This window comes from Nestor notabilis, unplaced genomic scaffold (genome assembly GCF_000696875.1).
Source record: "Nestor notabilis isolate BGI_N333 unplaced genomic scaffold, ASM69687v1 scaffold25026, whole genome shotgun sequence".
In the NCBI taxonomy this organism is placed as follows: Eukaryota; Metazoa; Chordata; class Aves; order Psittaciformes; family Psittacidae; genus Nestor; species Nestor notabilis.
This window is the reverse complement of record NW_009934725.1, coordinates 16,256-35,348: the sequence shown is the minus strand read 5'-3', so window position 1 is coordinate 35,348 and position 19,093 is coordinate 16,256. Positions and strand designations below refer to the sequence as shown.

General features: G+C 44.9%; 1 protein-coding gene across 1 annotated transcript in view; it reads left to right on the top strand.

Annotated features, from left to right (window-relative positions):
• Positions 1-3,033: 3,033 nt before the first annotated feature.
• LOC104408043 (muskelin-like) overlaps positions 3,034-19,093 on the top strand; it is a gene marked incomplete at both ends in the record, with an annotated part of 30,868 nt that continues 14,808 nt past the window's right edge. Inside the window, 4 exons of the mRNA XM_010017497.1 lie at positions 3,034-3,176; positions 4,540-4,628; positions 10,802-10,911; positions 14,701-14,886. Coding sequence (XP_010015799.1) covers positions 3,034-3,176; positions 4,540-4,628; positions 10,802-10,911; positions 14,701-14,886 — 528 coding nt within the window. The remainder of the gene's footprint in view (positions 3,177-4,539; positions 4,629-10,801; positions 10,912-14,700; positions 14,887-19,093) is intronic.

Genomic DNA, 19,093 nt, shown 5'->3' with positions numbered 1-19,093 from the left:
AGAGGACCTGGAGCTGTTGGAGCAAGTCCAGAGGAGTCCACGAGGATGATAAGCGGGCTGCGTGAAGACCTCAGAGCAGCTTCCAGTGTCTGAAGGGGGCTACAAGGATGTCAGAGAGGGACTCTTCATCAGGGACTGTAGCAACAGGACAAGGGGTGATGGGTTCAAACTGAAACAGGGGAAGTTCAGGTTAGAGATAAGGAAGAAGTTCCTCCTCATGAGGGTGCTGAGGCGCTGGCACAGGGTGCCCGGAGAATTGATGAATGCTCCATCCCTGGCAGTGTTCAAGGCCAGGTTGGACAGAGCCTTGGGTGACATGGTCTAGTGTGAGTTGTCCCTGCCCATGGCAGGGGATTGGAACTAGATGTTCTCAAGGTCCTTTCCAACCCAAACCATTCTGTAATTCTATGATAAGTGAGTCCCTAAACGTTGATTTATTCCCTTCCCTTCCTGAGTGAAGCAAAACCTCTCCGGGCACCTTGTCCTTCAGAGCATTTGTTTTGCCACAATGAGCATGGATCAGAACAACGTAGTTTAGAGTCTGAGAACGTGTTCAGTAGCTCAGCAAAGACACGTGCTTGGTAGTAAACGTGGCAGAGTCCATATTAAACCCTTTTGAAAAGGGAAAGAAACTGAAAGTGGAAGTTCAGACACTTGAAACCTGCCACGTGACTATATTTAGCACGTGGTTTCCCTAAGTCTATGGGTATGGGAGAGTTAAATAATTCCTGTGGCCCTGAAAGCCACCAGTTGGTTATGAATGAGTGCCAGGGAAAGGAAATAGAGATGACAGCTGCTTTTCTGTTTATTAAACTAGATATCTTTCTCCAGTCTAAAATAGAATGACCCAGAAACTATATATTTAATAACAAACCTGTTATGTAGTAACCTATTCAGGCAGAAGAGGGCTGATGGGTCTATTTATAAACTAGTTCTAGGCTTACATAGGAAGTGTGAAGCTGGTAATGCTGAAGACCTGTCATAAATGCTCATCCTGGTGGCTCCAGTGATGGTCTGACTTGGAAGAGTGAGTGTAGAACAACACTGAACTTCCCTGGGTGGCTTGATTTAATAGTGTGGAGAACAAAAGGAGCTTCACTGCAAAGGCCATGGGTAGGGTTGTGCAGCAGCCCCAGTTATTGTCAGTTTGTGGTTTTATCTTTACATTCAGTACAAGTTTCACTCCTCCCTAATAACATGCTTGTGCAGAAATGGTTAAACAGAGAAATGAATAGAGTTCAATGTGACTCTGACTGCACTTGCAGCTTGCAAGGTGCAGTTTGGAAGCTGGACCAGTCTCTTTGATGTGGATGTGTAACTTCTGCCCAGTTAAAGAGCCTGTGTCTGAAGTTAGCAGCACCATCCAAACAATTGGCTTCAGCTCTGCATCTGTGAAGACCAGCTTTCTTGATTTACATCCTGCTGTGTCAGTGGTATCAGGAACTAATTTAAAGTACATTAATAAAACTTACACTCAGTTGTGTGATGCAGAAGCATTGCACATGGTTGTCATCAAATAGTAGCATGGACCAGAGCTTCAAACAAGCTCGGGGTTGGCTGCAGCTGCCTGTGCGACAGGGCTGGAGTTGCTTGTTGGTGTTGGGGTGTACCCTAACAAGCTGTTAAGGTGCCATACATGACTTGCTCTGCTCTTTGTGCATCTTCACTTCCAAATGTGTTTAATCATAAAGCAGAAGTTTTACTCTCCTAATGTTACGTAGCATCTTTGTAAGTGTTGTAATTTGAGGCTGTGGTTTTAGTGCAGTTACTCTCATTCGTGTCTGTGCCAGGCTTCTAATGAACAAACACTTCAGTTGATAGTCTGGGTTTTTGGAATGCTTCATGACTACTGGGACATGAAACATACTGATGTTGCTTATAGAAACAGGATGGAAAAGTGTCAGATAGCTTGGTATACGTCTGAAATCTCCTAGACTTGTTCTCTCCAGGTTGAGTAAATCACTCGATTTTATGTACACTTGTATCACATCGTTCAGAGCTATAGAGAATAGTCTGACACATTTAAAATCCTGGTAGCAGTCCAAAAATCTCCACGCAGCCAGCTGTTTGCAGCTCTTGAGGCAATATATAGCATAGAATCATGGATTGGTTTGTGTTGGAAGGGACCTTAAAGCTCATCCAGTTCCAACCCCCTGCCACGGGCAGGGACACCTTCCACTAGAGCAGGTTGCTCCAAGCCCCTGTGTCCAACCTGGCCTTGAGCACTGCCAGGGATGGGGCAGCCACAGCTCCTCTGGGCACCCTGTGCCAGCGCCTCAGCACCCTCCCAGGGAAGAGCTTCTGCCCAAGAGCTCATCTCAGTCTCCTCTGTTTCAGTTTGAACCCATCACCCCTTGTCCGATCACTTTAGTCCCTGATGAAGGTCCCTCTCCAGCATCCTTGTAGCCCCCTTCGGACACTGGAAGCTGCTCTGAGGTCTCCACGCATCTTCTCTTCTCCAGGCATCATTCCATGTGTAAAGCCCCTTTCTTGTCTGTTAAGTGCTTGGGTTTATTTGCTGTGGTTAAGAAGCAGTTGGTTCCTCCGTTGGCCATACATCAAACTTGGGCTGTGTTCAGTGGTTAAATAGTGTCAGCCCAGAGAGGAAAAGTAATTTGATGTTCTCTTAGCATGTGGAACATACTGTATTTATCTAATTGTGTATTCAGTTTAGGTTTCATTTCAGGCTGGAGTGGGCGTTTGAATCATCACTCTGTGTAGTTTGATCCTATTTGCCAGATTTCAGGAAGTCTTGCATCCAACTTGAAGGAATGTGCGTAAGCCCTGAATAGAAATGCTATTTTATAGGTATAGGTGTTTCAACCAAATCTTTTTCCTGGATAAACTACTTCTAAAGTCATATTCCTAAAAACCCCTTTGTTCCATCCCAGAAGAAAATACAATAATGGGGAAGGATCATCACAACTTTCATTCTTTGGCTCTGGAAACTGTTTGAAGGCTGTAATGCTTCTCCCTTAGTGTGTTTTGCAGCCTTGGCTTTCCTATTAAAACTCATTGTTCTCTCTTCCACAGTATTTGATTCTGAAACTTGAAAGACCTGCCATAGTCCAGAGTATCACATTTGGCAAATATGAGAAAACACATGTCTGCAATTTAAAGAAGTTTAAAGTCTTTGGTGGGATGAATGAGGAAAATATGACAGATCTCTTATCCAGGTAAGATGTGATTTCATCAGCTATGGGAATCATAAAGGCTGGACCAAAAGGCTCTTCCCCTTCATACCCCAGCAGACCCATGGCTCACAGTGGGATAGAGCTGTGGTTGTGATCCTGCAGTTAGCTGTCCTCGTGTTTATGGGCGGGTCAGAGTGCAGCAATCCCCAACACTGGCTCCAGGAAGCCTTCCTTATCCTGCTCTAACCACAGGGGATTTGTGGAGAGCAAACTCTGGGAGATTTGGAAGAGCTGAGAGCAGAGGGTGATGTTGCTGGGTTGTGATTCCTATTTTCTGTGTGCTTGAGGCACAAGAGAAATGATTCCCCAGGTGTGGAGAGCTTAAAGTAGCTTTTGAAAGCCCAAAGAACCTGCTTATGTCAAGAACCTCATTGCAGCTGAGGAGGCCTGAACTAGTCAGCTGCTCTGCCTGTCTTCTAATGGGTAAATACATCAAATAAGCAAACAGAAAAGCTGTGTTTTCCTTTGTTTAGTTTGATAGTTGCACTGATAAGGGCTAAAGAAAACACCTTTTGGTTATTCCAGCTATCCAGAGCTTCCGAGGAGTTGCTAATGTAAATTGGCAAAGGCCTTCTTGAGGAGAAGAAGGAGGAATCATATTGAAATGTCTTGGGAATACAAGAGAAATGAATAGCAAGAAGTAGTCTATTTTTGGAGGCCAACAGAAGGAAAGTCCACCTCCGGGGAACGTTTGGGTGTACATCATCTGTAGTCAAGTGGAATAGCCATGGAGAAATGCAAGTTCTTTGTTGCAGGAGTCCTTCAAGACCACATAGAAACTAGCCACAACCCTTCCCACCCTTTTGCCCTCTTCAGACAGACCAGTTTGACTTCATTGCTGCTAGAATAGTGATTGTCGAGACCTAATGTCATTTCACTTGTACTAAAGTCGAATAAAAATCCTTATTTTGGGTCCTACGCTTGCATCTTCAGTAAAAATCCTTAAGCTTTTTGAGAAATGACACTAAATATTTGATGTGTTCATGAAGCAAAGCCCATCAGTGGCTCCCAAAGCCCTTTGGTGGGGTGGTATCACTGAGAGCTGGTCCATCGCCCCTCTTGCCAATGGGAGAGCGCGGTTCAGGCACATCCCTTCCTGAAGCCACAGGGTGACAGGCACAGACGAGCAGCATTGATCCCATGTCCCTTCCCTCCTGAACCCACTACCCAGTGCTGCCTCCCAGGGAGATAGAAGGTGGTAGAGAGCAGTCCAGGCATTGGTCCAGCATGTGTACTTATGATTCATAGTAACATGAACCATTTCAGGCATGACCTAGATTGCATTTATTAGCTAGTCCTAAAATACAAGGTAAGATTTAGTAACCTTATTTATTTTTTCCCACAGTGGCTTAAAGAATGATTATAACAAAGAAACATTCACCTTGAAGCATAAAATTGATGAACAGATGTTCCCCTGTCGATTCATTAAGATAGGTAAATGCATTTTTTCAGCATTCTGAGTAGAAAATAATCTCTTCTTATACTTGTGCCAATCTTGGCACTTGTGACTTCATTGTACTCAGGCAAAGTATCCACAAGAGCTGTTCCATTTCGTGATCTTTTAGGCTGCTTAGATTGGAACCCAGTGAAGTCCTGTGAATAAGAAGTAACAGCTTCATAATATAAATCCTGGGGAATGAAAGTGAAATACAGTAGTGTTCAGAAATAGAGTTGTTGAGTCAACTAGTTGCTGGAGAAGCTGCTACTGTCCTACTAGAAATTGCTATATCGAACTTTAAATAAATCATTAAGCTAAATCCTGTGTCAGCATTGGCAACCCTAGAGTTGGAGAGAGGTTGAACTCTTAGACACTATCACAACACATAGAGCAACAGCAGAAGCTTTGCTTGTTCTCTTCCTGGTGCTCTAATACTTATGTCTTGTCTCTGGCTAAAGATGACATCCAGGGGGCAGAGAAGTGCTGTCTGGTCTTGTCTCTCTGGTGGAGCTTGCTAAAGGGGGGGCTGGTGAAGGCAGGTTGCTGTAACCTGTGTTGGGAGCAAGTGAGGAGCTCTCTTCCTTGCTCCATGCAGGCCAGAGAGAGCAAGAGTCTTACAGTGGCCATCAGTGGATTTAAGCCAAGAATTTAGAGCCTTTCAGCTGTTTGTAGCTCAGTAAATTTCTCTTGCCCTTCCTATACTGAGATAGTAAAAGGATGGCTGGTTTTAAACTGGCCAGTTAAGGTTTAAAATAGAGCAAGGAGGTAGCTGCTGACAAATGAGATCTATTGACTCATTTAGATGAATTGAGTGCTTCAAAGCGTTGGCTAATTCCTTTGCCAAGACTTGGATGATAGTGGCTGTGTAGGGGCTCCCCTCAGAGCCCTCTGCTCGTGGCTCTGCATGGCTTCCTGCATCTCCCCTCATGTTTGCCTGAGGAATTGAAAGCTTCAGGCTGGGAATCGAGGCATTGTTTGTGTGCCATGAACAGTGGTGTTTCCGTTCGTGGAGGAGCAGAGAAATGGGTTGTGCACTGGGTTTGGTTTTGGCTGCTACTTTTGGAACCATTCATAACACTTGGCTTTAGGAAACCTCAAGAGGAGCAGAGGAATAGAATTAAAGGTTGACTACAAGAGGAAAGTTGATTTCTGAAGCTTTCTACGTTAGGTTTTTAGGAAATGTTATTTTACAGTGGCTAGAAACCAGCAAGTAGTTACTGGAGGGCTAAAAGGGTGGATGGAGGGATGGAAAGATTACCAGCTACTTGTCTGGATGTGTGAATCCTGTCCAGCAAAATGGGTTGTGATGTTACAAAGTGTTAGCAGCAAGTTGAAACCTGTGAGGGAAAGTGAAATGCTTATTAATTTCTACTACCACGATTTTATTTTCTCTGACATGAGTAATGTTAATAGTTCCATGGCTTGTTTTGTTGGGAAGTGGTTCCACACATAGCAATAGGGATCGAGGCCAGGTTGGAGCAACCTCCTCTAGTGTGAGGCACCCCTGCCCATGGCAGGGGGTTGGAACTAGATGATCTTAAGGTCCTTTCCAACCCAAACCATTCTGTGATTCTATGATTTATGTACATTAAACACAAAACAAGATTTGTATTTAACTGTCACTAGTTAATAGTTTGAGATGACTTTTCCTATTCAGTTATGCCTATAGCCTTCTGTTTCTTAAATCTCTCCCCTCTGAAGAAATCCCTGTGCTAGAAACTAGTATCTCTTCCCCAAACCCTAGTAAAGCCTCCAGCTGATGGATACTTTCATTTTGCTTATGCAGTTCTGAGGGTGTCCTTTGCTGTGACACAACTGCAAACCCAGGTTACGAAATGGTGTTGTTTTTTCAGAGTCACAGCTTGTGACTGTGTTTTGGGTTTGTTAGAATTTCCAAGCTGCTGGCCAAAGGAACTCACAATGTGCAACACCGTGCTGTGTTCCTGGTAGTGCTGCCAGGAAACAGGAGGCCCAAATCTGCCCTTTTGGACTTGCAGAGACCAACGCGGCTGAAGTTGCTGCTGTTCGTGAGGTTTGTGTATTTGGGGGTGGCATTAGTGAGTTCTGCAGCAGCTTCCATCAGGCGTTTGCTGTCTGATCCCAGAGCTAAACACACTGTTAGTAACACAGCAATGAGGTTGATGTGGGGGGAAAAGGCAGGAGAAACATGACATTAGAACACTCAAGGGGGACCTTATCGCTCTCTGCAACTGCCTGACAGGAGGATGGAGCCAGGAGGGGGCTGGTCTCTGCTCCCAAGGAACAAGGGATGGCACAAGAGGAACCGGCCTCAAGCTGCCCCAGGGCAGGTTTAGCTGGAGCTGAGGAACAATTCCTTGCCCAGAGGGTGCTCAGGCATTGGAACAGGCTGCCCAGGGCAGGGCTGGAGTCACCGTCCCTGCAAGTGTTCCCAGCCCGTGGAGCCGAGGCCTCAGTGCCAGGGGTCAGTGGTGGCCTTGGCAGGGCTGGGAATGGTTGGGCTGGATGAGCTTAAAGGGCTTTTCCAACCCAGTTGATTCTATGATTTTACGGGTAAATGTGTGAGAGGGGAAAATACTTCCTACTCCTACAACTTCTGTTGCTCTCGTAGTAGCGAAAGTGTCACATTCATAGAAAGCAGAAGAAATAACTTCTCTCTCTGTCAAGAAAAGACTTGCACCTCTTTTACTTAAACCAGTTCAACTTCAGCTCCTGTTGCTGTGCAGGCTTTTGTCCTACTTCACAAGTAACTTTTACGTTTCATGTAGCACCTCATCTAAGAGCTTGGGAGGGGGAAGAAGATACTTCTCCAGACAAAATACTGAAGAATAATCATTTTAATGCCTTTGAGCTTTGTTTCTGGCTCTGGTTTTGTGGTTACTCCGAGTAAAGCTTTTTCTTTGTACCATGTCCTTGAAAGCAGAAGGCGTTGTAAAGACTGATTGCCATGAAGGAACTTGAAGAAGTGCTGGTGTAATTCTCATGCCATTTTATTACCAGCATGGGAGTTACTAACAAGGCTTCAAGATTTTGAAGCTTTGGTCTGATAGAAATGAGCCAGACTTTATTTATGGACGTTCCCAGTGTTTTTACACACATAAGTTGTTAGTCTGTCTACTGCCTGGAGAGGAGAGACACAGGAATAACCTTGAGAGAGGTATTTGAAATGATTCTACTGTGTTTAATGCCTCAGTCCTTGCACCCAGCATCCTACATTGCTGTTACTTCCAACCTTTGTACAGAAATAGAGATGGGATTTGTGTGCCACACTGACAAGTAATGCTCATAGCTGTCTGTGTGACTGTTGCTACTTCCTTGCTGCACTTATTGTTTCCTCCTTCCAGGTCGGAGTTGGACTGTGGCCCTTCTAAAGGGAGATTAGTCAAATGGACACCTCAGAGAGAAAAGGGCAGAGGAAAGGTGGAGATGTGGCTCCTTCCTGTAGCCTGCAAGTAGCTTCAAAAATGAGGAGATGATCCAGCAATACATTTGGATCTTTCTTAACCGGGATAGAAACCACTTTGTAGTTTCAACCCTTCTGCTTTGTTGCTTTTCATACTCCTATGGAGATGATGATCAGCTTCAGCTTTCTGTGCTGCCCAGCACTGGGGAAGCATTTACTTTCTGTTCCCTGTGTAACTTAATGACTGTTTAAGACTTTCCTTGACTTGAAAGGAGGGAACTGCACAACAAAAATTGTGATGTTAAAATCGCCATTTCTGGTGTTTTGTTTCCTCCTTGTAAACAGAACTGTTAAAAACTCTGAGTTAATTGGGGAGAGAAGGTTTTGCAAGTCGGTGGCTTTGCATTGTTCCTGGTGATAGGTGCCCAGGATTCTATTGCACATCCCAAGAATGTCTTTCATGTTGTGTTTACTTACCAAGAAGGTGAATTGTTAAGTTTTTCTGGGGGAAACTCATATATAAGTTTTGAGACAAACTGTTCAAAAGGAACCACAGAGTGGTTTGGGTTGGAAAGGACCTTAAAGCTCCTCCATCTCCAACCCCTGCCATGGGCAGGGACACCTTCCACTAGAGCAGGTTGCTCCAAGCCCCTGTGTCCAACCTGGCCTTGAACACTGCCAGGGATGGGGCAGCCACAGCTTCTCTGGGCACCCTGTGCCAGCGCCTCAGCACCCTCACAGGGAAGAGCTTCTGCCTCAGAGCTCATCTCAGTCTCCCCTCTGGCAGGTTAAAGCCTTCGCTCTTGTCTTGTCCCTACATCCCTTGACCAAAGCCCCTCTCCAGGTTTCTTGTAGCCCCTTTAGGCCCTGGAAGATGGACATTTCTCTGTGTTTTTTGGAATACGGTGGGAAGGTGGCAATACTTGGCTTTAGTTTTTCATCCAGTGAACTCAGTGTTATGGAATTAGCCTCAGGTTCACCAGCAGGAAATGTAGGCTCTTGATTCATTTGAGGTGGTCTGTGGTTTGGTGCAATAAGATGAAGATTCTTTATATCAGACCAAATATCAAAGTTAACTTCAGTTTGGTCTTGGTCTGTATGTCCAGGCTGAAGACAAATCAAAGGTGTTGCCTTTACATCTGGTGTTTTGTCAGTCTGTTGCCTTGATAGGTGGGATACCCCAGATTAAACTGTTCTGTGGTATTAAGGTACCATATTGGCAACACTTATTTTGTGCAGAGAACAGAACGAAGCAGGGAAGAGGTTTCTTGTGCAGAACATGCCATGTGAACAGAAGACAAGTGACTTTTGGTTGTTCTGACCAGCTCATTTCTCTCCTGGCTCCACAAACATGCACCCACTGGGAATGCTCTGAAAGCATCTCACTGTCCTGAACAGTCAAGTAGAAAACTGTTTGAACAGGATGATTTGAGAGCTCTAACATACAAAGTGCCTACTTAGGGATAATAAAATTGGTTAAGAGTCCTATATTCAGAGTCTCTTTGGATCTTTTCTAAGAATCTCTTCCCTTGATGACTGTTCCCAGAAGTTGTCATGAGTCTTTAGCAATAGGGTTGTAGAAAAACCCTTTAAAATAGAGAAAATCATGTGTTTGAACATATGCTTTGTGCCCAAATGCCTTGCAGAAAGTAATAGGTGTTGCTTGCTTGAAGTATATACTTAAGAACCTCTAAGAGCTGAGGAACAACTTTAAGGGACATGTTGGGTTTTATTTCCTCAAGGAGTAGGTCAGAAAACCCCTTAATTCACCAAGTTAATCTCCATGGTATTTCATGGTGGTTTGAAAGTCACAAGGAATTTCCCTGTTGTAAAAATAGCTTCTGTGGAAGGGAGGAAGTAGTGGACTCCACGCTGTTGCTGGTAACTACTCATTCACCTCTAATACTATCTTTTCCTGTTTATCAGTTCCAGTCAGCTAAAAAGGAAACAGAAGCATGTGGAATGAAAGCACTTGATTTTGCTGCAGTTTGAAGGAGTCAGAGTTCACACACAAGTGTGAGTTGGAGTTGCTTCAACAAGCAGTATCAAGCCTTAACCTGCAGCTTAATCAATAGATGAGTGCAAGGCTGTAGGTGTTCACATAGAGGGGGAGAGAAGCCTTAGGTGAGAGGCTGCAGTGTGTGTTTCGTGGGTCTCTTAGTATTTCAGGTATGTTTGTTCCAACATGTAGGTAAAACATGAGCCAAAAAGCTGTGCAGATTTAAGCTTTTTTGAAGTCAAAAGGAGAGTAGATGGAGTTTCAAAATAGAAAATTGACAGTTTTCCCTCCCTCCCTCCTCCACAACTTGCAGATGTTACTAATTCTGTCCCATTGAAACTACCCCAGCTTCTTGTCTTCACCATTAGGGGAAATAATTGTTGCTGACAAATGGGGAAATAAATGTACTGTGAGGAGCAAATACTGTCGCTAGTGTGCTCGTGATTCCCATCCATGTCAAAGCTTGTTGCCTCTCTGAGCTGGTTTAAATGATAGGATTTTTGCTCTTTTTGCTTAAAGCGAGCTTCTGCTTTGCAATGATCTGCTGTGTTAATGCTGCTTGGCACAGGTTGCTTGAAATGACAACTTGAACATGATGTATTTGGTAATTCTCCTCAGCTTACTTAAAGGAACTAGAACTTATGTCAAATCAGAAGTACTGAGTTTTGGATGTAACCTGTGAAGTCATTCTGTTGAAGTAATACTGTGTATATAGCTTCTGATGAGGTTAACACAGTGATGGTTTGATGTTTATGCACCCTTTTTTCTCCTTTTCCTCTCTTCTCCAGTTCCACTCTTATCCTGGGGACCTAGCTTCAATTTTAGTATCTGGTATGTTGAACTTAATGGCATTGATGATCCAGATGTGGTCCAGCCGTGCCTCAACTGGTACAGCAAGGTAGGCCTGCATTTTAGATGCCTGTTTGAAGATGTGTACTCTCAGAATCTTGTGACGCTTCTCTTACTGGAATTACATGACCTTTCCATTCCTTGGAATATCAGCTATTGAAACAACAAACCTCGTCATTACAGCTCAAACCACATAGTTGAGTTTTTGGCTCGGGGTGAATCCTTTTGAATGGTATCTGCTTATTCTCTTAAACCCAACAAAACACTCCCCAAACACACCACCAAAAACCCCTTCAAACCCCCCTCCTGCTATGTAGACATCACAAGAGAAACAAAAGAAAGGAACACTGAGTCAAATGGGACAATATGAGTAAAACTGTACTTGTATTGGAAGGGAAGTGAATCTCAACAAACCCACATTCCGTTTCTCCCTCATCTTGCCTTTTGATTACTCATTCTTTTACCATACCAGCCCTTCTGGAGAGCTATATGTGAGCCTAGAGCCTTTTGGATTCCATATGCAGCTTTTGTTACAGGCTTTAAAAATGAGCTTGTTTTAAAGAGAATCCCTGTTGGTATCTTTCCTGTTGCAGTTCCTTGCACTTCCAATGTTTCCCTCTTACTGTCTTTGCTGAATACCCTGGAACAGAGGGGAGCTGATGCCACTGGACTGTGGGATGAGATGATTTATGCCATTTGTCACTTTGATAGACAGAAAGTTCAAAGGGTTCTAAACATTACTTGTATAAACTGTATTTAACTAAGTCCAACAGATGCCTCTCCTGTGGGAGGGAAGTGCACATTGACAACCAGAATTCATTTTGTTGCTGCTTTTTATGCATAGATTTTTCTGGATCAATTTAATGAAATTCATATTGTGTTGCAGAGTTTTCCTTCCCAGTTAGGGAAATAGTGAGGAGTGGAGCAGCATCTCTCTGCTTCCAGAAAGAAGAACTTAAAAGGGGATAAAGATTGTGCCTTGTAGTGCTAGGACTCCCTCAGCAGTTTATGGTGCTGCCAGTATGTTAAAGGAAAGCTTGTGGCCTATGCTGCTCATACCAACATGACAAGCTGCTTCATGGAGGATCTAAAACCAGCACTGACAGCCTCAGTGGAAGTTGTTTGTAGCTACTTTATGATTCAAGTGATACTGATGGTCCTTAGTCTGCTGGTTACTGATGTCCAGTTCTGAAAGGTCCGGTTGCTGATGGTTCCCTGTGCTTCTTCCTGCTGCCTCTGCAGTGTCTGGCATTTTGGACCAGATGCTCCAACCAGGAAGCTCTGATTTTTGGTTTTGTTTGGTTGGTTTGCTCAGGAACCATCTGATGATGATATCACCATCTGGTTTGCTCCATCTTATCCCATGGAATTGACACTTCTTGTGGTCAGCATGTATGTAGTGACAGCTTCTTCAAGGAGTGCCAGCATTGTTCTTCTAAAGCTTCGAGCCCTAAAGCAGCAAGGCAGGGACTTAGTCATGATTGTTTGGGCTGTACTAGGATCAGTTGCCAAGTTTTTGGTGGTGAGAGCATGTCTCACTGATGTTCTCTCTCACAGCCCTGAGAGGCCACTGTTGCTGGATCCACATAGGAGGATCTGTGTTGATGCGTATTTGGGGAAAGGTTGACCTGTTTCTTCCACTTCTTTGAGATGGTGTGAATATTTTCTTCTTGGAAGTCTCAGCGGCTTTGAAATCCACTAATTCTTTGCTGCTTGAGACATCAGGTGGAAGTAAGGTTCTACATGAAGTTGCCCATCCTTGTATGTGCTGTAACCAACAAAACCCCAAAAAAAAGGGAGTGGAGTTGGGGATATGGACTCCAAGCAGCAAGCACACTCCTCGGTTCCCTCCCTGTTGCTTTCCTCTTGCTGTCCCTACTGCCTCCTAAAGCCTCACCACTCTGCTTTTCCTAAGAGTGGGTATACTTTAGCAACTAAGTGGCAGTTAAGTAATGGCTATCACTTTGAATAGTGAACACTTAAATATTTCTACTAGTGTATTTGACAGTGTTAATATCTTAGCCTCGTGTTCTCATTACATTTTTAACCATAGGAATTATTTACAGCTTCAGATCCAAGCTATTATTTGGGTTGTCAATCTCTGATGGCGTTTAAAAAGGAGCCTTTTCTACACTTTTTATACACCTTTTTGCATTAAAATAAGCTTTTTACATGCAACTTCTGAAGTATTACTCTGGTGGCACTGAAATACAAAGTTAATATTGCATTGAGTGGTCAAACTGCATCCAACATTGTTTTGTGTTTTATAAACCCACTCTGTTAGTGATGAGAAGCTCAGTGGAAATACGCCAAGTCTGAGTTTTGTCTTATGTCTAAACTGAAGGAGCTGAAATGCAGGAGCTGGTTATTCCTGGTGTGCAGCAATCCTTTTGCTTGCTGCCCCTTTGAGCAACAAAGAATCTAAGGTGGTTTTGGCCTGGATTGATGTGAACATTTGCTTAAAGACAGTGTCTAAGGTATCTCTTAAGAAGAAAGGAAAGTTGTTGTTTTCTAGTTGTGCTGTGAAACTGTGTATTAGCTTTAGTCTTCCTTTGCCACAGTCTTGCATTTTTATCAGTACGTGTCCTTGGCCTTTTTCATGTGGGCTGGGAACTGCTTTGCTAAAAATGCATAGTTCTGGCTATTTGCAGCTGTGAAATACTGATGGATTAAGACCTAAAAATACAGCACATGGCCGTGTTTCTTCTTAGCTGCTTCAGAATATGAGATTCCTGCTAGAGAGCCAGTATTTCAGACCACTAATTTTTGGTGAATGTCAGTGTTAGTTCCAGGTTTTCAGAAAGATGCTATTCATTTAAATACCATAAACTTCACTTGGAGCAGTGGTGTCTGTTTAGGAGTAAAATCTTGTCTGTAACTTCATTAGTTTTTATAGATGCTTAAAGTTACATTTGCTTTTTACTGCGGGTAGATGTGTGTTACAGACGGAATTGGGATTCTTTATCTTCATGTCCTGGTTAAACCACGACACTTTAATGCTTTAGAGTTTAGGTTTGAGGAGTCTATTTAAAATAAGTGGCTCTGCTCCTTATCAGCTTAAAAATCTGTTACTTTTGCATGTAGTTAGCAGCTTTGAAAACACAATGGGTGGTTTGGTGTGTTAACAGCACAAGCTGCCACTCTTACACACAGTTTACTCTCCTCTCACGTTTCTGTGCCTGGATGTTTGACCCAGCGTGGGTTTCTCACCCCTTCCCACAGCCGAGTGGGAGGTGGGCAGCTTGGAATCATCCGTGGTATGAAAGCAAAGGCTCTGCTTCAAGACGCAGGGAGAATATTTGGGAGGTAACACTTTGGCATGCACATCAATCGGTGCTGCCATCGATCCGAAAGCCGCAGGATTTGGGGGCAGGAGCGCTGGTCATTGCAAGTATTCCTGTTTCTCATGTTTAGCTTTTTTTTTTCCCCTCTTCTGCTTCTAGAAAAGCTGTGACCTACTTTTCCAAATTATTTTGTTATGTAAGAGTCATACAATCAACTTACGTAACGCTGATAGCAAAGGCTTTTTCCTGCTCTGCACTTTGTGTAGGCCTCGAGCAGCGGAGGGCAGGGAAGTGATGGTCACTCCAGAGATCTGGGGCACTGTGGCTCTTTCCTCTTCTGCTCATTAAATGGGATGACACCACCTTGTATAACTTCTCTGTACTGTTGGCAAGTAAATCCCTGCACAGCTTATGTCTTTCCACACAGCGTTTCTCTAAGCTTGTGAGCAATTTGTGCAGCGTCTCTAAGCTTCTGTCTCCAGGCATGTTCCCAGGTAAAAGTGCTGGTAAAAGACAAATCTACATGTCTCATAGGTTTTCTTGTGTTCCAGTAGTACCGTGAACAGGAAGCCATTCGCCTTTGCCTAAAGCATTTTCGTCAGCACAACTACACGGAGGCTTTCGAGTCGCTGCAGAAGAAAACCAAGATTGCTCTGGAGCACCCCATGTTGACAGACCTGCACGACAAACTGGTGTTGAAAGGAGACTTTGATGCTTGTGAAGAACTCATAGAGAAAGCTGTGAATGGTAAGAGAACCAGAGGGGTCTGGTGTGTTAATTAGAAAGAGCATTGAGATGTTAACTGCTTTGAATGTTGATGGACTTAGTACTTTCCACTGCATGTCTAGACGTCATCTCTTAGTGAAGAGATGGATTTCTTCACCCTTAGGAATAAGACACACTCTTAGGAAGGTGACCATGGCAGGGGGGGTTGGAACTAGGTGCTCTTTAAGGTTCCTTCCAACCCAAACCATTCTGTGATTAGTAGTAGACTAGCCCATGTGCTATTTCCTATCTAGTGTGGTGTACTGTCAGCTTTTGGACTTGTGAGTATGTGTATGATGAAGGCTGAAAACTCAGTCATGAAATGCCTTATTGCTACTTTTGGAGTCTCTTTCCCCCAGAGATAACAACGTGGTGCACTTGACGTAAAGATAAGCTCTTCATGTAAGTGTCTGGCAAGCTGAAGGAGGGCCTGACTGTCACAAAAGTCACTGCAGTGGTGAAGCATAAAACTTGAGTTCTCAGTAGTGATCTGTGCTCTGGTTTCTGGTTAGAGCTCACCACCTAGCTGGAGCTTCAGCAGTTTTCAGCTGTGTTTGATGAGAATGCTGGTTTTGCTTATGGGGAAAACAGTCCTTGGAGAATGGTGTAGTTGTCACAGTGACTGGAGGCAGAGCCTCTTCTCCCCTGCAGAGCAGGAGCTTGGCAGCAGTTTTCATTGGATCCTCTATTAAATTTTACTTGGAAACTTTCGACTCAGGAGTCCTGTTTGTAAACAGCTCTCAGCTCCTAAAACGGAGGAGATGGACTGATGGAATGGGATGCAGAAAGAGTTGGGCTGTTGCACTGAAGTGTCTGCCAAGACCTGTGCAGTGGTTTTGGGTTATGGTCTGACAACGCAAAGGTGCTCTTGGCTGTGGGTGTGCTGCTTTTTGACTGTGCAGTTGCTGGCATAAGGAGAGAACTTGGTGTCTGATGCCCCTGGAGTTAGTGGACCAATTCCATGGCTTAGTGGACCAATTCCATGGATGTCTGGTTCCAGAGATGTTTCTTCTAATTCTGGGCTAATCAATCATTTTGTGATACCTTTTGGGTAGATGCCAACATAGCTGCTTGACTCCATCAGTGTGGTTTGTACCACTGAAGTTGGAAGTGGTTCTTGAGATCTGATAGAAATGACAGCTTGACAATCAAGGTTTGTCTGCCATGAAAATGCACCATCTTCTTGTGAATAAGCCTCATCCCTGGCAGTGTTCAAGGCCAGGTTGGACACAGGGGCTTGGAGCAACCTGCTCTACTGGAAGGTGTCCCTGCCCGTGGCGGGGGGTTGGAACCAGGTGGGCTTTAAGGTCCCTTCTAACCCAAACCAGTCTGTGATTCTATGAATAAGCTATTCCACTAAGCACAATGTCTTGGAGTTTACTGCAACAGGTCAACAAAACCTGCAGTAAATGGCTTTCTACAGCTTTTGGCTCAAGCTTTCTTGACTCTGTAGATAAAACAGCTGAGCTCTGCCTTGCCCTGAGCTCCCCGAGCAGCTACAAGCACTGAGACAGAGAGCTGCCAGCATTCATCCTGCCCTCCCGAGACAGCGCAGCCGTGTTGGCTGGGACAGGAGCGTGAGCAGCTTCCTGCAATGCAGCGGCTTTCTGGAGCTGGCAGCCTCCTCCTGAGGCTTGTAGGATGGAAGAGCAGCAGGGAGGGCTGCCTGGCTGGCTGCTCCTGCCTCTGCAGTGTTCCCCAAGGACAGGAGCGCCTGGGGGGAGCCCACCACCGTGAGGCAGGATCTGCTGAGAGCCACAGCGGTACTGTGTGCTGATGGAGATGGTTTTATCAGTGCCTGCTGCCTTGGCTGTGGCTTAATCTTGTCAGTGCCTAGAGGCCGTCCTCTTCCCTCTTCAGTGCAGGCTGTAGTAGAAACTGTTTCTTGAATGAAATGGCACTAGAAGCACGCTGAAAAAGTTCCCTCAAAAATGGACTTGTTTTTTTCTTGGCCACTGATGAAGTGAGTGTTTGTGCCCTGATTTTTGGGCTGTTACATGTTAATTTCTTTTACTACTGAGTAGTTAACAGACTGCATTTATTCTATCTACTTTTTCCCCTGGGACTTGAGGTGTTTGTTTCCCTTTCTGTGTTGGGAGTGGGATTGCTGTCTGCAGTGCTCAGCTTTTCCACATGTGGAAGTGCTGGCAAAGGACCTGGCAGGTAGAAAACCTGCTCTAGTGGAGAGTGTCCCTGTCTATGGCAGGGAGTTGGAACTGGATGAGCTTTAAGGTCCCTTCCAACCCAAACCAGTCTGGGACTCCATGATTTCTAGTAACGGACTGTGGATAATTTAGCAGGAGAGTCTTCAGGTAGCACCATTATGTGTTGTCACTGCTTCCGAGGGACAGAGTAATATGCATGAGGATGTTCATATTGCTTCCTTTTAATATGGCACTGGGCTGGCAGAAGTGAAAGGTCAGTGCATGCATCTCCTGTTGCTCTGTTGGTCATCCCGAACGATTCTACTTGTGGTTGAATACATGAACCTTCCTTCCCCCCACCTCCTGCAAGTCTTTAAGCTGACTTCAGCTCCTGTACCCATTTACAGCGCTGTCGCCTCCCAGCAGCCTTTGGAGGGAAGTGCCATCTATCCTGAGGTGCCAAAGCTGTATCCCATGTTTGCTTTAAGCTGACACAACTGCAAGGTTTTACTAAGTGGGTCAGTCCTGCCCTTCCTCAGGACAGTGTGTCCCCTGGCCCCTTGCTTGCTGGCACCAGTGCTCGTGCTGCCACATGGCAAACCAGGTCAGGGAGCTGAGCTGCGGTGTGGGAGAGGACAGGACAGACCTCTTCTGGTGGCCACAAACCCCCTCAAACTGCAGCTGGAATAGATTGAAGTTGTACAAGGGGACAGTTGAATGCAGCTGGTATTTAACAGCTGGATCCTTAGCTACTTCATAGGATGGGAATAGATGTTTGCAGCCTTTGACATAGCTTGTACAATATTGCTCCCTGTGGTCCTCCACAGTTACGTGTCCTTACTCAGTTCTGCATCTCTTGAGCTCCTCTGGTTGACAGAGGCTCCTCAGCACCCAGCATTTTACTGCTTTGCTGTCTTAGCATCTCCATAGCTTGCTGCTTAGTCTCTAAGGTGTGGGTGTTCTTACGACTGAGCTCCTCTCTGATGTGCTGTTTTCCCAGATTAACTTTAATCCTGTGTATGGTCCGTGTAGTGTAGTTGAAGTGTGGAGTTAATTGGGCTATACATATCCTTACAGGATCCCTGCAACCATTCAGAGAGTGAACTGTTCTGTAACACACTGGCCATGAATGTGTGAACCTGTGACCTCTTGTTTTCATTGCCTTAAAGGAACAGAAGTGCAGGGAGACGGATAGGGATCCTGCACCCTCAGTTCAGCCTGAACCATCTCTAGAGGCTGATGTTTGCAGCGGTGGGTATGTCTAAAGCGAAACGCACTGCACCTCTTCACAGGCTATTTCCATAGGCTTAGTCATGGAGAAAAAGAGTAGGTGGTCAAGAATTAGTGCTAAGCAGAGAGCTAACTCCTGTTCTTTTGCATTGCTAATGATGAACGCTGTCTTCCACCTCACAGCACCAGATGATTTCTTTTGAGCGCTCGGTGGCAGGCAGCCTTCCCGCACATTCTTTTGACTTGTGCATTACACTTAGAAAAGGGGCAAATGGAAACTCTGGCAGCTGCCTGACTTCCTCTCAAAAAAGAGAAAGGTTCCCTAAACCTCAGCTGCTTCACAGACTTGCTTCAAATGCTGCACATTTGGATTCATTCCTATAGCTTTCAGCCGGCCTTATATTATTGAAGGGGGGGGGGGAAATCTGCTTAATATTCCTACAGGAGGGGATGTGGAGTGCAAATGACTCAGTTGAGCTGTTTGCAGCTCCTGTAGACATTGAAAGCTGCTTGAAATGGGTTGAAGATCTGCTGGTTTCGTATTAGTATTCTGGGGACTGAGGTGTTGCTTCTGGCAGGACTCCTGTCAGTGTGTGATATGTGTTTATCTGGTGACACATCGGCCCCGTGTGACAAGTAAGAGGTGGTGATGCACAGCCTGAGGGCTCAAGTGTCTCCCAAAACTTGGGATGCACACACAGAAACAGTTGTATTCTTCTGGAATAGCTCTAGACAGACATATATGCCTTCCAGTATCTGGAGGGGGCTACAAGGATGCTGCAGCGGGACTCTTCCTCAGGGACTGCAG